We start from the raw sequence: 23,264 nt of genomic DNA on the forward strand, positions 1-23,264 counted from the left end.
ACTTTGCCCTTCCCCAGTTTCCTCCATAGCCAAGGAAGCCACTCTCCCACCCTCCTCAGCTGTTCATCTTCCATCTCAGATTCAGATTCTGGGAGCATGACACAGTCCTCCTCCTCCTCTTCCTCCTCCTCCTCCTCCTCCTCCTCCTCCCTTTCTCCTTCTCCTCCACTCCAAACATCCACTCCCTTCTAGCAGTGATGATGTTATCTAGTGTGGTAATGACATGTCTGCAAGTAACCCACCAAGCTCAGAGAACACCCAGGACCCTGTTAAGGGTAATCTGGGTTCACAAGGAAAATTGTGGACTGTTGAGCAGAGAACCCTACGCATGAAAACGACTGAGACTGGTTGTATACAATAACAGTCACTTGCAGACAAACTGGGGTTTGATATTCCTTACTTTTAGGGAAAAGGCAAAGACATTGTCCAAAAACAATTCCAGGTCATACACATATAAAGCCAGTCAGTCAGGGATGTTACAAATATCAAGTCTTCTTACCAACGTAGACTTGCACAACAAACGAGGTCTTCTTCCAGTTCAGCAAAACACAGTTCAATTCACAACAGTCAGTATCTTGAGGAATCAGTAACTAGCCATAATCAAGCAACGATCATAAAGCTCACATATACAGTTGCAGCATGTCTTCAGGTTACAATGCCGTAGCGTCCCTGTAGATTCCCCACAAGCCATAATTTAGTAGTCCTTTTATACATTGGCTGCAGAGCTCAGCCAATCAGGATGCTTGCAATGATGCAGCACAGCCTTAAAGCAATATCATGCCTTTCTACAAACATACATAGTTAGTTTATATATTGCCTGGCCAACTAGTTAGGCAAATAACAATTTCCTGACATACTCCCCTTTGGACCGGTCAATATATAATAGTTTATAATCTCAGCCCATAACTCTCACAACATGTTTTATGTCTGACCGCACCCTGCGGTTTTGTAAAATTATCGGCGATATTATTTTCTGACATACAATACTTCAGTTGTATCATATTATCCTGTATACATTGCCTTACATTTAGGTATCTAATGTCAGTATATTTAGATCTCGTTTTCACAGCTAAATTAGTTGCCACAATCCTCTTCCTCTCCGTAAACCCCTCCCCCTACTAGCACTGATGATGTTATCTAGTTTGGTAATGAAACATCTGCAAGAAAATCAGCCAAGCTCAGATAACATCAAAGACCCTTCAGTGCTTCATTTGTATCCCAAAGAGAACAAGTTGCCAGGTGAGCAGTCCTGAGCTGGATTTTTTGGCCCCAAAATGCCACCCTTTGGGTCCCTCCGTCATCTTCTCACCTCCTTTACCCCCTATGTTCAGAAAACGGTCCCTTTGGGATGGAGATGAGCTACTTCTCAGTTTGATATGGTTGCGTATGTAAATAACTAGATCTATCCATCAGGAACCCTCTCTTCCAAGCACAGCATCCCTTCAAAACCCTCTTTCATTTTCTCTCCCGGCCTCAGCACAAGAAGCTGGTGGAAGGCAACCTCTATGAAGAAGTCTCCACGGCCAGCTACTCGGAGAATGACATCAGCAACTCCATCAAGAACGGCATTCTGTACCTGGAAGATCCCATTGACCATGTGAGCTCCTGGGGGCGGGGATGGGCCACGTGGTGGTGGTTGAGGCTGCCCGGTGTCTTCAGAAGGTCTCCAGATGGTCTCCACCACCATGGTTTGCTCATATCAAACTTCCCCAGCCAGACATTTGCTAGATCAGTGTTTCTCAACCTTGGCCCCTTGAAGATGGGTGGACTTCAACTCCCAGAATTCCCCAGCCAGCCATGGGAATTCTGGGAGTTGAAGTCCACCCATCTTCAAGGGGTCAAGGTTGAGAAACACTGATCCACAGTACATGTATATTGTAACTTTTGCAGCCAGAAAGTTGGGAAGCCACTGCAATGGATGGAAATGGGAAGTGACGGATGGAAACTAATCAAGGGGAGAAGTAACCTAGAACTAAGCAGAAATTTCCTGACAGTGAGAACAATTAATCAGTGGAATAGATAGATAGATTAGAGGAGGGTTGGATTAGAGGGAGGAGGAGTAGGTATAGATAGATAAATAGATGATAGATAGATACCCTGTTTCCCCCAATTAGCCAATCGGGCTTTTGAGCGCATGGCAATAAGGCCAAGCGCTTATCTCAGGGTTCAAAAAAATATAAGACAGGCTCTTATTTTCAGGGAAACATAGATGGATGGATGGATGGATGGATGGATGGATGGATGGATGGATGGATGGATGATAGATAGATAGATAGATAGATAGATAGATAGATAGATAGATAGACAGATAATAGATAGATAGTTGATAGATAGATAGATAGATAGATAGATAGATAGATAGATAGATAGATAGATAGATAGATAGTAGACAGATGATAGATAGATAGATAGTAGATAGATAGATAGATAGATAGATAGATAGATAGATAGATAGATAGATAGATAGATAGATAGATAGATAGATAGATAGATAGATAGATAATAGACAATAGACAGATGATAGATAGATAGATAGATAGATAGATAGATAGATAGATAGATAGATAGATAGATAGATAGATAGATAGATAGATGATAGACGGATGATAGATAGATAGGTAGACAGAAAAAGAAAGAAAGAATAACTTTATTGTCACTTTGAATGTACACTAATCACCCTACATGAAAATGAAATTTCTTTGCATGCAGCTTTTAAAGGGTCACTACTTCCCATATACACCATATAAACCATGAGAAAATAAATAAATACAAAGTGATGCATATACCCACATAGATTATGTGACCCAGAGAAACAACCCGGTCTTAGTTGGATACGCTCGCTTACATAGCAAGAAAAACGAATCTTGCGAGTTTCCCAAACGGCCGGCCTAGGGAACAAAGCGGTTACAGAATCTGGTAGTCCTGGTAGAAATACTTCGAAACCTCCAGAAGTTGTAGGTGCTCCAACACTGGGGGTCTTTTAAGAAGAGATTACACAATCGTTGGTCTGAAATGGTACAAGGTCTCCTGCTTGAGCAAGGGATTGGACTAGAAGACCTCCAAGGTCCCTTCCAACTGTGTTATTCTGTTACTGGTGGGATGGAGGGAGGGCAAGGTATGAACCAGGTCCTTCCATTTTACTTGCTCTGGAGGGGAGATTATCTGGTCCTCGCCCTTTGGAGTCACCAATTCCCATGTTCCCATGGACCAGAGTTTGGGTCGAAAAATGGGCTAATAGGTACCCAGACCGTGTCTTAAATTCTCTGCTTCCATCATACCCAGCTGTAGAGATAGTCCTCAGCTTACGACTACAGTTGAGACCAAAGTTTCGGTTGCTAAGCGAGATAAGTTGTTAACCAAGTTCTGCTTCGTTTTACGACTTTTCTTGCCACTGTGGTTGGCAGTCTGGCTTCCCCATGGACTTGGCCAGTCGGAAGGTCGCAAAAGAGGATCATTTGACCCCGGGATGCTACGGCCGTCGTAACTATGAGTCGATTAAGAGTGTCTGAATCCTGATTGCGTGACCATGGGGTCGTTGCAACGGTCGTAAGTGTGAAAAACGGTCCTACGTCACCTTTTTTCCAGAGCTGTTGTAACTTTGGTCACTAAGCGAACTGTTGTAAGTCGAGGACTATCTTTACAGCTATCAACAGCATGCTGTGTTGTTTTGGGGTGAAATGCTAGGATTCTGCGGGGAGGGGGGCGGATTTGCACTTGACCTGTACTTGATTTTACGTCCAAAAAGACTTTTATCCCTTCTGTTTTCTCTCGCTTTGACCACAAACCCCTCCCCGCTTGCTTCTCCATCATAGACCTGGAGCCCCCACTACTTCGTCCTGACAAGCAACAAGATCTACTACTCGGAGGAGACCTCCCACTATCAGTCCCATGGAGAAGAGGAGGAGGAGGCAGAACAGAAGGAGGTATTCTGCTGATGGAGGCTCTTTGGAACGGCTCTGCCTCCATGAGGACTAGTGGATTGTGAAGGAATCGCTTAGAGACGGCTGGGGAAGCCGAGTTTTTGCCAGTCTCATTGTGGGGCAATAAACATTCATTATGATTAGGAAAGAAAGGATGGAGGCTAACTTCCCTCCTACTCATTTTTTTTTTATTTGCATTTATATCCCGCCCTTCTCCGAAGACTCAGGGGGCTTACACTATGTTAGCAATTTAACTACTTGTTGGGGAAAAGTTTGAACAGTTTACCTGCTCACCCTGCAAAGTTAGTTATTCAGAATGCCCAATAATATAACAATAGCCTTTAAACTTATATACCGCCTCACAGTGATTTACAGCCCCCTCTAAGCGGTTTACAGAGTCAGCCTCTTGCCCCCAACAATCTGGGTCCTCATTTTACCCACCTCAAAAGGATGGAAGGCTGAGTCAACCTTGAGCCGGTCAGAATCGAACTCTTGGCAATGGGCAGAGTTAAGCCTGCAATGCTGCACTCTAACCACTGCGCCATCGCAGCTCCTTTAGTACTTTGATTCTTTAGTCCCCCTGCATTCCAGTAGACGGGGGGGATGCTGTAGAATTTCAGCAAAGCAAGCTATCCTTGTGGCAAATCAATAAAACATGGGTTGGGTTTTATTTATTTTTTTTATTTTTTATTTTATTTGCATTTATATCCCGCCCTTCTCCGAAGACTCAGGGCGGCTTACACTATGTTAGCAATAGTCTTCATCCTATTTGTATATTTATATACAAAGTCAACTTATTGCCCCCAACAATCTGGGTCCTCATTTTACCTACCTTATAAAGGATGGAAGGCTGAGTCAACCTTGGACCTGGTGGGACTCGAACCTGCAGTAATTGCAGGCAGCTGTGTTTAATAACAGGCTTCTTACAGCCTGAGCCACACCGCGGCCCTTTTTTTACTTGGAGTTGGGTGTTTTTTGTTTTTTTGTTTTTTTCCCTGGAATGCTGACATACCACTTCATAGTAGTTTGCAACCCGCACTAAGCAGTTAACAGGGTCAGCATTTTGGCCCCCAATAATCTGGATGCTCATTTCACTGACCTTGGAAAGATGGAAGTTCTGAGTCAAGCTTGAAGAGGTCAGGATTGAACTGCTGGCAGTTGACAGAGTCAGCCTGCGATGCTGCATTCTAACCACTGCGCCACCACGGCTGTATATAAAGGATGTTGTGTAGGAATTTGCAAGCTCATAATTTTGGCAATAACAGCATTGCTATGTTATTAGATATCCCCCAATGGGGTCCATGTTGGTCCCTGAACTGGGTTGTTTTTCCGTCAGATGTTTCATGACCCAACTAGGTAACATCATCTATGCTAGAAGAGAGTGGGGTTTGTGGGGAGGAGGAGGGGAAAGAGGACTACTATGGTTCTATTGGAATTTTTTTCTTGTAGATGTTTCATTACCAAACTAGGTAACATCATCAGTGCTAGAAGGGAGTGGGATTTGTACCTTCTAACATTGGCAAATGTTACCTGGTTGGGTCATGAAACACTTGCAAGAAAACAGTGAAGCTTAGAGAGCCCCAAGGAACCAACCCCCCCCCCCAGTTGTCCTCCTCCTGAATCCTGCAAACCTTCCAGCACTGATGATGTTACCTAATTTGCTAATGAAAGGTCTTTAAGACAAACAAACCAGCTCAGTTCAACCCTAAGCTACAAATATTATTTTTTACCGGTAAGAGAGCTCACCAGTGTTAGTCATCTAACATTTCGCACTGAGCATTCTCAGGCCGTGAGACCCCCGTTTGCGACTTGATCAGGCAGGCCAGCCTCTTTTCATTCTGCTGAGGTTCAGTCAAACAGCATATTTAAGACAAGCAGCAAGCAGATTTGTAATATAGAAACCTGGTTAGAAACTGGTTAGAAACCTTGGGCTTCTCAGTTCAATCCCGCAGCCACCATGCTGTTCGTGACCTCGCTTTAAAAATATATCCTGCTTTTCATCCTTAAACAAAGATATTCATCTGTTAGTTGCAGTTAAAACAGAAGGAATATTTTAAAGTAAGATTTTTAGAGTCCGTCTAGGCCAGGGATCTGCAAACTTGTCTCTTTTAAGACTTGTGGACTTCAACTCCCAGAGAGAGCTGGGAGTTGAAGTCCACAAGTCTTAAAAGAGACAAGTTTGCAGACCCCTGGTCTAGGCCTAAAGAATCCCATAGGACAGGTTGTCCAAACTTGGTCCCTTTAAGACTTTTGGACTTCAACTCCCAGAGTCCCTCAGCCAGCAAAGCTGGCTGAGGAACTCTGGGAGTTGAAGTCCAAAAGTCTTAAAGGGACCAAGTTTGGACACCCCTGCCATAGGACCTTTTTTAATGCAGAAGAAGCTACATGGGGTATCTAAACCCCAGAATTTGGCTGCTATGCAGTGTGCCTTTTTCAAAATGTGCCAGAACACAGACAGTCCTCGACTTATGACCACAATTGAACCCAATGTTTATGTTGCTAAGTGAGAAATTGGCTAAGCAAGTTCGACCCCATTGTACGACTTTTCTGGCCAGGTTTGTGAAGGGAATCCCTTCAGTTGTTGAATCCCTTTTCAAGCACCCAAATGAAAATCACGTGACCACATGGGGATGCTGCAGCAGTCGTAAGTGTGAAAAACGGGCATTAGTCCTTTTTTTCCATTGCTGTTGTAACTTCCACCAGTCACTAAACGAGCCATTGTAAGTCGAGGACTCCCTGTAATTCGGACAGCTCTTAGGAATATGCTGTGTCTCATTTACGAGCGCTCTTTTCTCTCTCTCACTCTCTCTCTCTCTCTCGTTCTTCCTTCCTCCCCGTTTCAATCCTGCATGTCCTCATTCCTTCTCCTCTCTTGGTCCGTCTTGTCTCGGGCGGTTCCGTAGGAGTTTAACAACAACGAGCTGCACTTTAGTGAGAAATGGTTCCATGGCAAATTGGGCGGGGGCCGCGACGGGCGTCAGATTGCCGAACGGCTGCTCCACGAGTACTGCACCGAAACCGGGGGCAAAGATGGCACTTTCCTCGTCCGCGAGAGCGAGACGTTTGTGGGCGACTACACCCTCTCTTTCTGGTAAGAACCCCCTCCCGCCGCCTCCCTCAACACCCCAAAATCTTTGACCCTCGAGATCGCGCTTGGCTAAGCCTTTGAATTGACTCAAGTAACATTGGTTGCCGTTTTCCTGCATAGGCAGTCCTCGACTTAACGACCACAACGGAAGGCAAAATTTCTCTGGCTAAGCGAAAGATTTCTTAGGTGAATGTTGCCCCCATTTGACGAACTTTCTTGCCACCGTCGTTAAGTGAATCGCGGCAGTTGGTTAACTTAGTCCCACGGTTGTTCAGCGAACCCGGCTTCCCCGTTGTCTTTGCTCGTCAGAAGGTCTTTAAAAGGGGATCACGGGACGCTGCGGCCGTCAGAAGTATGAGTCAATTGCCAAGGGTTTGAATTCTATTCACGTGACCACGGGGATGCTGTAGAATAGAATAGAATAGAATTTTTATTGGCCAAGTGTGATTGGACACACAAGGAATTTGTCTTGGTGCATATGCTCTCAGTGTACATAAAAGAAATAGAATAGAATAGAATAGAGAATATATTACAGAATAGAATAGAATAGAATAGAATAGAATAGAATAGAATAGAATAGAATAGAATAGAATAGAATAGAATAGAATTTTTATTGGCCAAGTGTGATTGGACACACAAGGAATTTGTCTTGGTGCATATGCTCTCAGTGTGCATAAAAGAAAAGATACGTTCATCAAGGTACGACATTTACAACACAATTGATGGTCAATATATCAATATAAATCATAAGGATTGCCAGCAACAAGTTATAGTCATACAGTCATAAGTGGAAGGAGATTGGTGATGGGAACGATGAGAAGATTAATAGTAGTGCAGATTCAGTAAATAGTCTGACAGTGTTGAGGGAATTATTTGTTTAGCAGAGTGATGGCCTTCAGGAAAAAATGTAATGGCCATAAGTGTGAAAAATGGTCATAAGTCACTTTTTCACTGCCCTTGTAACTTTGGAGGGTCACTAAATGTACAGGACTACCTGTATACTTGGCTCTTTTAAGTCTGCAAACTTGGCTCTTTTAAGACTTGTGGACTTCAACTCCCAGAAGTCCCTCAGCCAGCAAAGCTGGCTTTGAAAAACAAACTAACTTGGCTCTTAAAGTTGAAGTCCTTTGTTTTCTTTGTTTTTAAATCTAATATTTTTTTTATGTACAATTTTTTTTTAATTTTCTTTTAAGACAAAACACATATACATGAGAACACTTTCAATCCCAATATTGTGCGGGGTGATTAGCAATCTCTTGTGCCTTCACAATTTACAAATATCCTTAATTTATCTAAATTGGTATCGTCACCATCTTGTATCCAGAACTTTAAATTAACCGATGGCTGTCACCTTGATTTTTCTCATTCCATATGCATATCTGCTAAGAAATATTTTATCTGATAACATCATTAATTCTATCGTTCTACACCATTCATTTTAATATTTCAATTAATAAAATTTTGTTTAAAGAAAAAAAAAGAGCCAAGTTTGCAGACCCCTGCGCTACAACGGCATGCATGAAAATGAAATTCCGACGCAAGGTTCTTGAAAATAAAAAAACGGCAACCACCATCCCAAGATTAATAACCACAATAACGACAATAATAATATAATAATAGCAGCAATTTGGTGACCCAGGACAGTGGTTAATTCTGGGGAGGGGGGTTTGATGGGTGCAATGTGGCTGGGGCTCCAGCTGATTGGATGGGGTTATCCTGGACATAAACTGTTTCAACTCCTACCCTCAAAACGACGCTATAGAGCACTGCACACCAGAACAACTAGACACAAGAACAGTTTTTTCCCGAAGGCCATCACTCTGCTAAACAAATAATTCCCTCAACACTGTCAGACTATTTACTGAATCTGCACTACTATTAATCTTCTCATAGTTCCCATCACCAATCTCTTTCCACTTATGACTGTATGACTATAACTTGTTGCTGGCAATCCTTATGATTTATATTGATATATTGATCATCAATTGTGTTGTGAATGTTGTACCTTGATGAACGTATCTTTTCTTTTATGTACACTGAGAGCTTATGTACCAAGACAAATTCCTTGTGTGTCCAATCACACTTGGCCAATAAAATTCTATTCTATTCTATTCTATAATATCAGAGTTGGAAGGGACCTTGGAGGCCTTCTAGTCCAACCCCCTGCCCAGGCAGGAAACCCTACACCACTTCAGACAAATGGCTATCCAATTTGGGGGGGAGCAGTTGGACACCTCTCTGGCCTGAAGTTCAGACGTAGTTTTTGTGTCCAAAAATCATGAGAAACACAGTACAGGTTAGTCCTCAACCTACGACCACAGTTGAGCCCGGAATTTATGTGGCGAAGCAAGTTTTTAAGTGAGTTTTGCTGCATTTTACGACCTTTCTTGTCACCGTTGTTAAGTGGACGTTAAGTGAGTCACACGATCGTTAATCGAATCCGGCTTCCCCGCTGACTTTGCTTGAGTTGAACCCAGAGTTTATGTTGCTAAGCGAGACGGTCCTTAAGTAAGTTTTGTGCCATTTTGCAACCTTTGTTCCCCCAGTCGCTAAGTGAATAAGCTGCGGTTGTTAAGTGAATCTGACTTCCCCGTTGACTTGGCTTGTCGAAAGGGGATCACGTGACACCCCCCCACCCCCACCCCGGACACTGCAACCGTCATAAATACGAGTCAGTTGCCAAGCATCTGAATTCTGATCACGTCACCGTGGCGATGCTGTAATGGTCGTAAGTGTGGAAAAACGGCCGCAAGTCACTTTTTTCATTGCTGCTGTAAGTTCAAACGGTCACTAAATGAACGGTTGTAAGTGGAGGACTGCCGGTAACTGCAAGGTGAAAACCTGAAAATTTTGCCCGTGAAACTTCCGACCTTTTCATTTCCTCTGCCGCCTTCTTGCAGGCGTTCCGGGCGGGTCCAGCATTGCCGCATCCACTCCCGGCAAGAAGCCGGCACCACCAAGTTCTACCTGACCGACAACCTGGTTTTTGACAGCCTCTACAGCCTCATCTGCCATTACCGCGAGGTGCCGCTGCGCTGTAACGAGTTCGAGATGCGCCTGACGGACCCCGTGCCGCAGCCCAATGCCCATGAGAGCAAGGAGTGAGAAGCCAGGGCTTCCCTTCCCTTCCCTCTTTCCTGTCTTTTCCTTTTTCCTTTCCTTTCCTTTCTCTCTTTTTCTCCTTTCCTTTCTCTTTTCTTTCCCTCTCCTCTCCTCTCTTCTCCCCTCCCATCCCCTTCCTCTTTCCTTCCCTTCCCTCTTTCCTTTCCTTTCCTTTCCCTCTTCTTCTCCTTTCCTTTCTCTTTTCTTTCCCTCTCCTCTCCTCTCTTCTCCCCTCCCCTCCCCTTCCTCTTTCCTTCCCTTCCCTCTTTCCTTTCCTTTCCTTTCCCTCTTTTTCTTCTTTCCTTTCTCTTTTCTTTCCCTCTCTTTCCTTTCTCCCTCCTCTCCTCTCCCCTCCCTTCCCCTCCTGTCCCCTTCCTCTTTCCTTCCTTTCCCTTCCCTCTTTCCTTCCCTTCCTTTCCTTTCCTCTTTTCTTCTTTCCTTTCTCTTTCCTCTCTTTCCTTTCTCCCTCCTCTCCTCTCCCCTCCCTTCCCCTCCTGTCCCCTTCCTCTTTCCTTCCTTTCCCTTCCCTCTTTCCTTCCCTTCCCTTTCCTTTCCTTTCCTTTCCCTCTTCTTCTCCTTTCCTTTCTCTTTTCTTTCCCTCTCCTCTCCTCTCTTCTCCCCTCCCATCCCCTTCCTCTTTCCTTCCTCCCTTCCCTCTTTCCTTCCTTCCTTTCCCTCTTTTCTTCTTTCCTTTCTCTTTTCTTTCCCTCTCCTCTCCTCTCTCTCCCCTCCCTCCCTTCCTCTTTCCTTCCTCTTTCCTTCCTTCCTTTCCCTCTTTTCTTCTTTCCTTTCTCTTTTCTTTCCCTCTCTTTCCTTTCTCTCTCCTCTCTCCCCTCCTTCCCCTCCTGTCCCTTCCTCTTTCCTTCCTTTCCTTCCCTCTTCCTTCCTTCCTTTCCTTCCTCTTTCCTTCCCTTCCCTTTCCTTTCCTTCCCTTTCCCTCTTCTTCTCCTTTCCTTTCTCTTTTCTTTCCCTCTCCTCTCCTCTCCTCTCTTCTCCCAACCCCTTCCTCTTTCCTTCCCTCCCCTTCCCTCTTTCCTTTCCTTTCCTTTCCCTCTTTTTCTTCTTTCCTTTCTCTTTTCTTTCCCTCTCCTCTCTCCTCTCTTCTCCCTCCCTCCCTTCCTCTTTCCTTCCTCTTTCCTTTCCTTTCCTTTCCCTCTTTTTCTTCTTTCCTTTCTCTTTCCTTTCCCTCTCTTTCCTTTCTCTCTCCTCTCCTCTCCCCTCCCTTCCCCTCCTGTCCCCTTCCTCTTTCCTTCCTTTCCCTTCCCTCTTTCCTTCCCTTCTCTTTCCTTTCCTTTCCTTTCCTTCTTTTCTTTTCTTTCCTTTCCCTCTTTTTCTCCTTTCCTTTCTCTTTCCTTTCCCTCTTTCGTTTCTCTCTCCTTTCCTTTCCCTTCCCTTCCCTTTCCCTCTCCTCTCCTCTCCTGGGTGTGGGAGCTTCTGAGCATGCACAGAGTGCCTTCTAAATTTAAGACCTCCAAAACAAGGAAGGACTGAATAATGGTAGGCAGGTCGGTCCCTCTCTAGCATTCCTCACTGCTTGAGTTAGGAGGGCGCTTTTCATTGTTGAAAAAAATAATTCGTTCTTAGTTTACATTTAATGGATTTTAATAAAATGAGGCAGAGTTTGGATGAGTGGTGCGGTGGCCTAAAGGTGGAGCTCTTGCCTCACCATCAGGAGGCTGCGAGTTCGATCTTAGGTAGAGGCAGATATTTCTCTCTCTGGGCACAATGAGAATATATCTGCTGAACAAAACTCCGCATTGGCGACAGGGAAGGGCATCCGGCCATTAAAATGCTCTGCTAGCTCCGTTCAGTTGCCCTGACTACATCCCACAAGGGATTATGGGGCCGTTAAAAGAAACGTTAGAAGAGGCAGAGGTTGTGTGTTCAATGGCAAGACTTTCCTGGCAGATGATCTGGGAGCCCTTCACCCCTTCAGCCTTGATACCTGTGTGTATGTGTGTGTCTGAGTTGGCACCTCTTCTCTTCCCCCCACCCAGGTGGTACCACCCGAACCTGACCCGTCTGCAGGCTGAGCACATGCTGATGCGGGTGCCCAGGGACGGCGCCTTCCTGGTGCGCAAGAGAAGCGAGGCCGACTCCTACGCCATCTCCTTCCGGTGAGCCTGGCCACAGCCCCGGGGGCTACAAGCAGGGTTGTACAGAGGGTCCTCGAGTTACGACCGTTCGTTTAGTGACCATCTGTTTGTACCTCGAGGGGCTGACCTTCTCCCTGCTTCTCCCCTCGACTTAACGGGATTTGGGGACCCCCCCCATGACAACCTTTGTCCCCCTCTCCCCCCCCCTCCCCAGGGCCGAGGGGAAGATCAAGCATTGCCGAGTCCAGCAGGAAGGGCGGCTTTTCACGCTGGGCAGCTCGGCGGAGTTCGAGAGTCTCCTCGACCTGGTCAGCTACTACGAGAAGCACCCGCTCTACCGCAAGATGAAGCTGCGGTACCCCATCAACGAGGAGACTTTGGAGAGGATGGGCACGGCGGTAAGAGGTCCCTCTGTCTGGTTCAGGGGTTGCCCCCCCCCCCCGGCCACTCCAACACCCAGCATTCCCCAGCCAGCATGGCTTCCCTTTTGCCACCAGCCCAAACTCTTATTTTCCCAAAAAAGTAGAAGAAAAGGGAAAGGGAGGGGAGGGAAGGAAGGGAGGGAAGGAAGGAAGGAAGGAAGGAAGGAAGGAAGGAAGGAAGGAAGGAAGGAAGGAAGGAAGGAAGGAAGGAAGGAAGGAATCAAGAAGATTTAAGAAAATGTTGGATTACCATCTGTCTGAAATGGTGTAGGGTTTCCTGCCTGGGCAGGGGGTTGGACTAGAAGACCTCCAAGGTCCCTTCCAACTCTGTTATTATTATTAAGATGGATGAATGAGTAGGAAAAGGTGGGAAGAGGGAGGGAGGGAGGAAATAAGACATAGAGAAGAAAGGGAAGGATGAAAGGAAGGAAGGAGAAAAAGGAAGGAAGGAAAGAAAGGAAGGAAGGAAGGAAGGATGAAAATGAATGAAGGAAGAAAGGAAGGAAGGAAGGCATTGAGAAGATGGATGAATGAGGAGGGAGGAGGGAATAAGACATAGAGAAGAAAGGGAAGGATGAAAGGAAGAAAGGAAGAAGAAGGAAAGAGAAAGAAAGATGAAAATGAATGAATGACGAAAGGAAGGAAGGCATTAAGAAGATGGATGAATGAGGAGGGAGGGTGGAAGGAAGGAAAAAATAAGGCATCAAGAAGATTGATGAATGAGGGAAGGGGGGAGGAAATAAGGCATAGAGAAGAAAGGGAAGGATGAAAGGAAGGAAGGAGAAAAGGAAGGAAGGAAAGAAAGGAAGGAAGGAAGGAAGGATGAAAATGAATGAAGGAAGAAAGGAAGGAAGGAAGGCATTGAGAAGATGGATGAATGAGGAGGGAGGAGGGAATAAGACATAGAGAAGAAAGGGAAGGATGAAAGGAAGAAAGGAAGAAGAAGAGAAGAAAGATGAAAATGAATGAATGACGAAAGGAAGGAAGGCATTAAGAAGATGGATGAATGAGGAGGGAGGGTGGAAGGAAGGAAAAAATAAGGCATCAAGAAGATTGATGAATGAGGGAAGGGGGGAGGAAATAAGGCATAGAGAAGAGAAGAAAGGGAAGGAAGAAAAGAAACAGAAAGATAGGAAGAAAGGAAGGAAGGAAGGCATTGAGAAGATGGATGAATGGGGAAGGAGGAGGGAGGGAGGGAGGAAATAAGACATAGAGAAGAGAGGGAAGGATGAAAGGAAGAAAAAGGAAAGAGAAAGAAAGAAAGATGAAAATGAATAAATGACGAAAGGAAGGAAGGCATTAAGAAGATGGATGGATGAGGAGGGAGGGTGGAAGGAAAGAAAAAATAAGGCATCAAGAAGATGGATGAATGAGGGACGGAGGAAATAAGGCACAGAAAAGAGAAGAAAGAGAAGAAGGAAGGAAGGAAGGCCCAATCCTCCCTGAATTTAACCCAAATCAAGCATTAAATTTATTTCTCCTGGAATAAATATGAATGCCAAACAGTGAATTAGCAGGACTACCTCCCTGGAGTCTTGTTATTTCTGACGAGTTCTGCACGGAGAGCTCAAAGTCCTAAAAACCCTAAAGCTCTCTCGACCTACTTCCATCACATAGATCTGCCTCTTGGTCATTTAGAAATTATTTTCGAACTTGCTGATGCCTATTGGAGGTCTGATAGAAATAACAGTGGAGTAGAAAGAGACAACAACACACAGCCGACAATAGTTTGGAGAAAGCGTGAGAGTTATTTTCAGTCCAATCTACTTTTTTACTTTAGTTCCATTAGTACAAAGAAGGTCATTCAAGCTTTTATTTTTTTTCCCTCTCCCTCGATTTGGGGGTGGGTGGGTCTTCTTCCATATTTGGGGTCCTTAGAAATGGAGTGGACCAGAGTTTCTTCACCTCAGCAACTTTAAGAAGAGTGGACTTCATTTTTAAATTGTTTCAAGTAGTGAAATATTTTCCTTCTTTTCTGAGCTGAATTCAAACCATTAACATTCCATGACAAAATTCTATTTGCCATTACTGGCCTCCTGAAGCTTTGAAGCAGACAACGGAAGATCCTCCTCCGGTATCTTCCGTCTAGCTCCTCCCACAGCTTCCATACTGGGGTCCTTGACTTCTACTTTGAAGCTGTTGCTCTTCTTTACGCTTAAGAGCTCCTCTTGTCACAACCCTTGGGCCAGGGTTTTAGTCACAAATCTCGTTCTTTCCTGACAGGAGCTGGATTATGGGGCGCTGTATGAGGTGAGGAGCCCTCACTTTTATGTGGAAGCCAACAAGATGCCCGTGGCCAAGGTAAGTGGGTGAGGCTGGGGAGCTAATTCTACATTTGGTGTGTTGCGGTTTTAAGAATAGATTTAGCCATCTTCTCCCAAAGGTGCTTTTTCACAAAAAAACCCCCCAAAAAAACCTTTCCTGTTTTTCTTTCCTTGAAAAGGTTTCGCTTCCCACCCAAGAAGCTTCTTCAGTTCTTCAGAATATACAGCTACATTAGTTCAGAACTGGAGAAGCTTCTTGGGTGGGAAGCGAAACGTTTTCAAAGGGGAAAAAACCCCAAAAGAATCGAGTTGCATTTTGGAAAAACTATGATCTGGATCAGGGGTCTCCAACCTTGGCAACTTTAAGACTTGTGGACTTCAACTCCCAAAGTTCCTCAGCCAGCTTTGCTCAGGTTGGTTGGAGACCCCTGATCTGGATGATTGAGTATCTTCTCATATTAGATTCTCAGTTTATGGATTTAGCTCTCTTCTCATTGTTACAATTAAAAATACAGCCTACAACAGTTCATTTCGTTGTTCAAAGTTACTGAAAAAAGTGAATTATGACTGTTTTTCACACTTACGACCGTTGTAGCATCCTTGAGGTCACGTGATTAAAATTCAGAGGCTCGGCAACTGGCATGTACTTATGACGGTTGCAGTCCCCCGTTAATCCCCTTTCGTGGCCTTCTGACGAGGAAAGTCAGTGGGGAAGCCATTAACAATTGTGTGACTAACTTAACAACTGCAGGGATATCATTTAACAAACGTGTCAAGGCAAGTCCTAAAATGGGACGAAACTCCCTTAATAAATGTCTCACTGGCTAACATCAACTCCAGACTCCATTGTGGTCATTCTACCTTTGCAGTGTACCGTAAAGGCCTTGTATGACTACAAAGCCCAGCGAGAAGACGAGCTCTCCTTCTGCAAACAAGCCATCATCCACAACGTTGACCAGCAGGATGGGGGATGGTGAGTCCCAGATGAATTTGGAAGGAGGAACTTCAAGGGACCTTTGCTGGGTAACTCCAAAGTAGCCAGGAATCTCAGCTCAGGAAGGAAAAAGGGCCCCCAAAATATAACGGAGTAACCGAGTTGGAAGGGACCTCGGAGGTCTTCTAGTCCAACCCCCTGCTGCACAAGCAGGAGATGTTACACCATTTCAGACAAGTGGCTGTCCAGTCTTTTCTTGAAAACCTCCAGCGATGGAGCACCCACAACTTCTGGTGGCAAGTTGTTCCACTAATTAAAAGGATAACAGAATAATATTTGGAAGGGAGCTTGAGATCTTCTAGTCCAACCCCTTGCTCAACCAGGAGACCCTACATACCATTTCTGACAGATGGCTGCCTAGTCTCCTCTTAAAAAAACCTCCAGTGTTGGAGCACCCGCAACGTCTGGTGGCAAGCTGTTCCACTGATTAATATTTCTCTCCGTCAGAAAATTCCTTCTTAGTGCTAAGTTGCTTCTCTCCTTGATCAGTTTCCATCCATTGTTTCTTGACGTACCTTATACCACCAGACTTGAAATCCTGGGATTAGAAAACTTAGAACTCTGCCGACTCAGACATGACCTGTGTTTAACACACAGAATCATCTATTGCAATGTCCTTCCTGTTAAAGATTATTTCAGCTTCAATCGCAATAATACAAGAGCAAACAATAGATTTAAGCTTAATGTCAACCGCTTCAAACTTGATTGCAGAAAATATGACTTCTGTAACATTCTGTAATGCTTGGAACTCATTACCTGACTCCATAGTCTCTACTCAAAATCCCAAAATCTTTAACCAAAAACTCTCTACTATTGACCTCACCCTATTCCTAAGAGGTCTGTAAGGGGCGTGCATAAGAGCACAAACGTGCCTACCGTTCCTGTCCTATTGTTTTCTTTCGTTATATCCAATTAATATAGTTATTGTGTGCTTATGCTTATATATATATGCTTATATATTATATAGTTACTTTCATGCTTATGTAGGTCTTTGGTTATTCGGGTTTTCTCCCGCGTAAAATTGGAAGTGTCTTGGCGACGTTTCGACGAAGTCTCATTCGTCATCTTCAGTCTTCAGTTTCGTGCTTCTGGGAGCAATGTGTGATTGCAGCTGTTCCTTCCTTCCTTTCATGCTTATGCTTATATATACTGTTGTGACAAAATAAAAAATAAAAATCTTGGGGTTTACGACTTAAATGCTTTGATGACTTCCTCCCCTGGTTTTTTTTCTCCTTTGTTTAAAAGACCTTCTGATACCTAGAAAAGGACATTCAGGGTTTATTCTTGGCTAATGCCCTGCAGGGCCGCTATTTTGCGGAGGAACTGACAACTGGGACCAACATGCGCAAAGGAAAGGAATTAGAATACGTCACATGCAATTTTGCTTGGCGATGATGGCTACATGATGGGCTGATTAATCCTTGCTCCTTGGAAGCACCATCTTGATCTAACTCAACTGATCATCTCGAACAATTAACCAGTGGAACAGCTTGCCACTAGAAGTTGTGAATGCTCCAACGCTGGAGGATTTTAAGAACAGACTGGACAACCACTTGTCTGAAATAGCATAGGGCTTTCTGCCTGAGCAGGGGGGCAGACTAGAAGACCTCCAAGGTCCCTTCTAGCTCTATTCTGATTGATTGACTTGATCAAAATTTGGGTGCTTGGCAACCAACTTGTATTGATCACTGTTTTGGCCTCCTGGGTTCATTTCATCTCCCTTTGTGAACTTCCCAGCCAGTTTCTGACAAACAAAAGCAGTGGGAAATATTGGATTTGCTTAACCACCCCCCAATTCACTTAACAACTGCAGTGATTCACTTAACAACCATGGCAAAAAAAAAAGGGGCCATAAAATCAGACACAACTCCCTTCACAACCGCCTTGCTTAGCAATGGAAATTCCGGTTGGGACTTCGGTCGTAAGTCGAGGATTACCTATATTCACGCACCAGGGGCTGCGGCGAGAGAAACGTGCCGTTGCCCTGTTCTGTTTTGCTTGTGTACCGTTGCGTCCCACGTCGTCACAACTGTCTTTCTCCCCTTTCTTTCCTTTCTCCCTCCCAGGTGGCGAGGAGATTATGGCGGGAAGAAGCAGCTGTGGTTCCCTGCTAACTACGTGGAGGAGACCTTGAGTACCTCCGCGCCGGAGCAGGACGAAGCGGTCAGTTTGTGTTTTTCCCAGCTTTCTTTGGGAAACTGCTACGAATGTAGAGAGGAGAAACCATGTTGGCTTCATCCTGGCTAGCCTTCCTGTTGTGTCTGCGCCCCCCGAGCTGGGCCCTCTGCCAGAAAGTGACTTGGAAAATGAGGGGGAAGGGCCATCAGGACTTACCCTCGGGAGCACCGGCTTCCCTGGTTCAGCTCCAGGAGCCAGAAGCAGGCCAGGTGGAGGAGATAACGAGGCCTCCGTCCCCTGACTCTTTCCCCCCACAGGCCACGCCTCCAGATCCAGCTGATGGCAATCAGGCCTGGCTGGACCCTAGGTTTTGTAGGCAGGAGAGGCGGGAACAACAGAAGCAGGGGTGGGGCAGGCCTAGGAAGTGCTGAGTCATGGAGCCACACCCCACAGGATATAAAAGCAGCAAGGGCTGCTATACCACTTCGTGGCAAGCAAATCAACTGCTTAACTAGAGCTGGAGTACTGCTTGTTCCTTGTTCTTGACTCATCAAGAGAGATAACAGAGACACTTGGCAGGCACTTGCTAGTTTGCTGCCGGAGCTGATAGTGGCTGGCTAATTAAGTAATTGCTCGGACTGAGGCAAGGGGGGACAGAACACTTTCCCTCTGGGCAGAGGTGGGCTTCACATATGGTAGCTACAGGTTCACCCAGCAGCGGAAATGTAAGCACGCGCCATCTGCCCGTGCGTGCGGCGTCACAAAACACGATAATTTGCACTCGCGCACCATCCACACATGTGTACGATGTTAAACAGCATGACAATTTGCTCACGCGCGCCATGTGCACATGCGTGCGGCGTCCAAAACGCAGCGATATAGGGCGGGATTGCAGCCAGGTGGGCCCACTCACAAGTTGCCACTACCGGTCCACCCGAACTGCTCCGAACCGGCTGAATCCCAGCTCTGCTTCTGGGAATGTGGGACTCCACCCAGCACATCTACAGGAACCGAAGAAGGAGGCTGCAGCTCCATCTTTTCTGAGGAGGGAGTGCAAATACAGATAGTCCTCAACTTACAACCACCATGGAGGCCAGAATACGTTGCTAAGCGAGACATTTGTTACAACACGGTTCTTAAGCGAATCTGGCTTCCCCGTTGACTTTGCTCGTTGGAAGGTCGCAAAACAGGGAATACGTGACCCCAGGATGCAGCAACGGTCATAAATATGAATCAGTTGCCCAATTTTGATCACATAACCATGGGGGTGCTGCAACGGTCGTAAGTGTGAAAATGGGTCATAAGTCACTTTTTTGGGCCCATTGCAACTTTGAATGGTCACTAAATGAATTGTTGTAAGTCAAGGACTACCTGTACAGTTAATTCTCAATAGTTTGTTTAGTGACCCAAAGTTACAAAAGCACTGAAAAAAAGGGACTTATGACCATTTTTCACCCCTACGACGGTTGTAGCATCCCCGTGGTCACGTGATAAAAATCCAGATGCTTGGCAACTGACTCATATTTATGACGGTCGCAGTGTCCCGGGGTCATGCGATTCCCCTTTTGGAACCTCCTGACGAGCAGTGTCCATGGGGAAACCAGATTCACTTAACGACCGGGTTACTAACGTAACAGCTACAGCGATTTGCTTAACGACTGTGGGAAGAAAGTTCATTAAATGGGTCAAAATGCATTTAACAACTGTCTCACTTAGCAGCATAAATTCTGGGCTCGATTGTGGTCGTAAGTTCGAGGACTACTTGTATTTGAATTCCCTTCCCAGAAAGATGGAACTGCGCCCTCCATCTTCAGTTCCTGGCTGGGGAATTCTGGGAAATGAAGTCCACGCAGCTTAAAGTTGCACAGGTTTTAAAAAATACATATTTTGGTTTAAGAATAGAATAGAATTTTTATTGGCCAAGTGTGATTGGACACACAAGGAATTTGTCTTTGGTGCAGATGCTCTCAGTGTACATAAAAGAAAAGATACCTTCATCAAGGTACAACATTTACAACACAAATGATGGTCAATATATCAATATAAATCATAAGGATTGCCAGCAACAAGTTATAGTCATACAGTCATAAGTGGAAAGAGATTGGTGATGGGAACAATGAGAAGATTAATAGTAGTGCAGATTCAGTAAATAGTTTGACAGTGTTGATGGAATTATTTGTTTAGCAGAGTGATGGCCTTCGGGAAAAAAACTGTTCTTGTGTCTAGTTGTTCTGGTGTGCAGTGCTCTATAGCGTCGTTTTGAGGGTAGGAGTTGAAACAGTTTATGTCCTGATGTGAGGGATCTGTAAATATTTTCACGGCCCTCTTCTTGATTCGTGCAGTATACAGGTCCTCAATGGAAGGCAGGTTGGTAGCAATTAAAAAAAATTAAAAATTAAAAAATTAAAAATTAAAAAAAAAGAGCTACTAGAACAGTCAGTGAACAGAAGTGACCTTAATTAACAACAACAAAAAGTGTTTCATTTTAACATTGCTGCCCTCCCGTTTTCTCTTTCTCCCCCCTCCCTATCCCAGTCGGTGGAGAACAGCCCTTTGGGGAACTTCCTGAAAGGCTTCATCGACGTCCCGTCGTGCCACGTGGGTGAGTGTCTTGCGCAGAGGTTCCGTGCCTGGCGGTGAGTAGCGGAGCGCTTCGGAGGAGGGCGGTCGGGCGCCTGAGCCTCTTTCCTCTTTCCCTGGAGGCCTGCCTCTGACTTTGGGGACCCTGCCTTATTTTATTTTATTTTATTTTATTTTATTTTATTTTATTATTTTATTTTATTTTATCTTATTTTATTTTATTTTATCTATTTTATTTATTTTATCTATTTTATTTATTTGTTTTATTTATTTATCTAATTTTATTCTATTTTATTTTTTAATTTAATTTAATTTAATTTTTTATTTTATTTTATCTTATTTTATTTTATTTATTTTATTTTTATTTTATTTTTTATTTTATTTTTTATTCTACTTTATTTTATTTTATTTATTTTATTTTACATATTTTATTTTACTTTATATTTGTTTTATTTATTTTATTTATTTTATTTATTTATCTAATTTTATTCTATTTTATTTTTTGTTAATTTAATTTTTAATTTTATTTTTTATCATTTTATTTTATTTTATCTAATTTTATTATATTCTATTTTATTTTATTTTATTTTATTTTTTATTCTACTTTATTTATTTATTTAATGCATTTTATTTTACTTTATTTTATCTTTTTATTATCTTTTATTATTTTATTTTACGTTATTTTATTTCATATTTTATTTTTATTTCCGGATGGTTTGCAACCTACAACCATTCTTTTACTGACCATTTGAAGTTACAACCGAACTGGAAACAAACTGACTTTGGACCATTTTTCCAAACAGACCACCGTTGCGGCTCCCCACCCCCCACCCCCATGGACACACAATCAAAAAAACGTATTGTTTTGATGCAGCTTTTCACAAACGTTTTGATTGTCTAGAGAGCTCAGTTGTAATCTGGATTCTCCGTGGTCAGAAGGTGGCCGAAGGGGATCACGTGACCCCAGGACACTGCAACCAACATAAGGACATGCCAGTTGCCGAGCAGCTGAGCTCCGATCATGTGACCGCGGGGAGGTTGCAATGGTCGTAGGTGTGAAAAATGGATATAACTCATTCTTTTCCAGTGCCCGTGTAACTTCAAATGGTCATTAAACAAACGGTTGTAAGTTGAGGATGACCTGTAACCATGAAGGTCATCTAGTCCAGCTCTTGCTCAACGGGAAGAGAGAGATTTTGGACAGACGACCACTGAGCTGCTGCTGAAGAGCACCAGGGAAGCCCTCCCTGCATGTGTCGTGTCCCACCCCCCACTCTGCCGAACGAGTCAAGGAAGTCCGTAACAAACTTGACAACGAAGCCTCTGCAGCTTGCCAAGTTCCTTCGAGGTTTATCAGGGCAGGCAGGAGTTCAAGTTGTGACTTCAGCGATAGGGTCCGGTATCAGCAAACTAGATAAGACTTTGCTTGACTCAAGGTTGGAATGCCGAAAGCAGGTCCTTTATATAGGCTGTGGGGTGTGGCCCCATGACTCAGCATTTATCCAGGCCTGCCCCACCCCTCCTGCTGCTGGCGTCGCCTCTCAGATCTCCGGAAGCGAGGGTCCACCTACCCTGAATTGTATTCAGCTGGATCTGCTGTCAGTAATTCCAGCACCTGGCTGGCTTCCTCTGACGGCTGAGCCGAAGGAACACTTGCTGTATGAGTGAGGTTTATTGGGCTTGTCCTTTCACTCCTGGAATCGTCTCCGGGCATGGGGCCAGGGCCGGGGGCTGGAGGCATGACAGGTCGTTCATCTTCATTATCAGACTCAGAGTCTGATAACAGGCCCGGTTGGAGACGGGAGGGGCCCGGCTGAGGAGAGGAGGGAGGACGAGTCACAACAGCATGTGGCCGCCGGTCGATCGTTGTCCTCTTCCAGTTATTTTGCCCCAAATGGGAGACCAGCAACCCCCTGCGCCCCGCATGCTCCCCACCCCCGTCCTGCGTTGGGGGGCCTTTTCCAGTAAAGCCGCCCCCTCTGATGTCCTTGTAGTTATCTCGAAAGACGCCAGGAGCCCCAAACCCTTTGTCTTCACCATCCATTCTCAGCAGATGACCCACCCATCCCAGTCGCTGGATGTCGCCACGGATACTCTGGAGGAGTTGAACGACTGGGTGGCCAAGATCAGAGAGGTCACGCAGAACGCAGACGCTAGGGTGAGTCCTCCTGAGGGGAGTTTTCTGGTTGGAAGATCTGGTCCCTCAGGTTTTGGGGTTGGCTCCACAAGGTGCTCGTTTGAAGATGCGGAGTCTTAGGACTTTGGGAAAGTTGGTCCTGGGATCGAATGCGGTGGAATGGGACTCGGGATGCAGCCAAGGGCTTTTTCTGTCTCTATTGGCCAAACTGCCTCATGGAAGAAGACACAATAACAGAAAAACAAAAGTTGGAAGGGACCTTGGAGGTCTTCTAAGTTCAGGCAGGAAACCTTACACAATTCAGGACAAATGGTTGTCCAGTCTCCTCTTAAAATCCTCCTGTGTTGGAGCACCCACAACTTCTGGAGGCAAGTTGTTCCACTGGTTAACTGTTCTCGCTGCTAGGAAGTTTCTCCCTAGTTCTAGGTTGCTTCTCTCCTTCCATCCACGGCTTCTTGTCTTCTCTCCTTCCATCCACGGCTTCTTGTCTTCTCTCCTCCCATCCACGGCTTCTTGTCTTCTCTCCTTCCATCCACGGCTTCT

General features: G+C 44.9%; 1 protein-coding gene across 8 annotated transcripts in view; it reads left to right on the forward strand.

Moving 5' to 3' along the window:
* Positions 1–23,264, forward strand: part of LOC131196239 (1-phosphatidylinositol 4,5-bisphosphate phosphodiesterase gamma-1-like) — a 142,695-nt gene that overhangs the window by 59,034 nt on the left and 60,397 nt on the right. For all 8 annotated transcript variants that reach the window (XM_058178785.1, XM_058178784.1, XM_058178782.1 and 5 more), the window contains 11 exons: positions 1,478–1,597; positions 3,813–3,923; positions 6,824–7,011; positions 9,909–10,109; positions 12,108–12,227; positions 12,421–12,604; positions 14,852–14,929; positions 15,762–15,865; positions 17,953–18,049; positions 20,540–20,606; positions 22,579–22,742. In XM_058178785.1, the coding sequence (XP_058034768.1) occupies positions 1,478–1,597; positions 3,813–3,923; positions 6,824–7,011; positions 9,909–10,109; positions 12,108–12,227; positions 12,421–12,604; positions 14,852–14,929; positions 15,762–15,865; positions 17,953–18,049; positions 20,540–20,606; positions 22,579–22,742 (1,434 nt within the window). The remainder of the gene's footprint in view (positions 1–1,477; positions 1,598–3,812; positions 3,924–6,823; positions 7,012–9,908; positions 10,110–12,107; positions 12,228–12,420; positions 12,605–14,851; positions 14,930–15,761; positions 15,866–17,952; positions 18,050–20,539; positions 20,607–22,578; positions 22,743–23,264) is intronic.

The sequence above is a fragment of the Ahaetulla prasina genome, chromosome 3 (assembly GCF_028640845.1).
Source record: "Ahaetulla prasina isolate Xishuangbanna chromosome 3, ASM2864084v1, whole genome shotgun sequence".
Classification (NCBI taxonomy): Eukaryota; Metazoa; Chordata; class Lepidosauria; order Squamata; family Colubridae; genus Ahaetulla; species Ahaetulla prasina.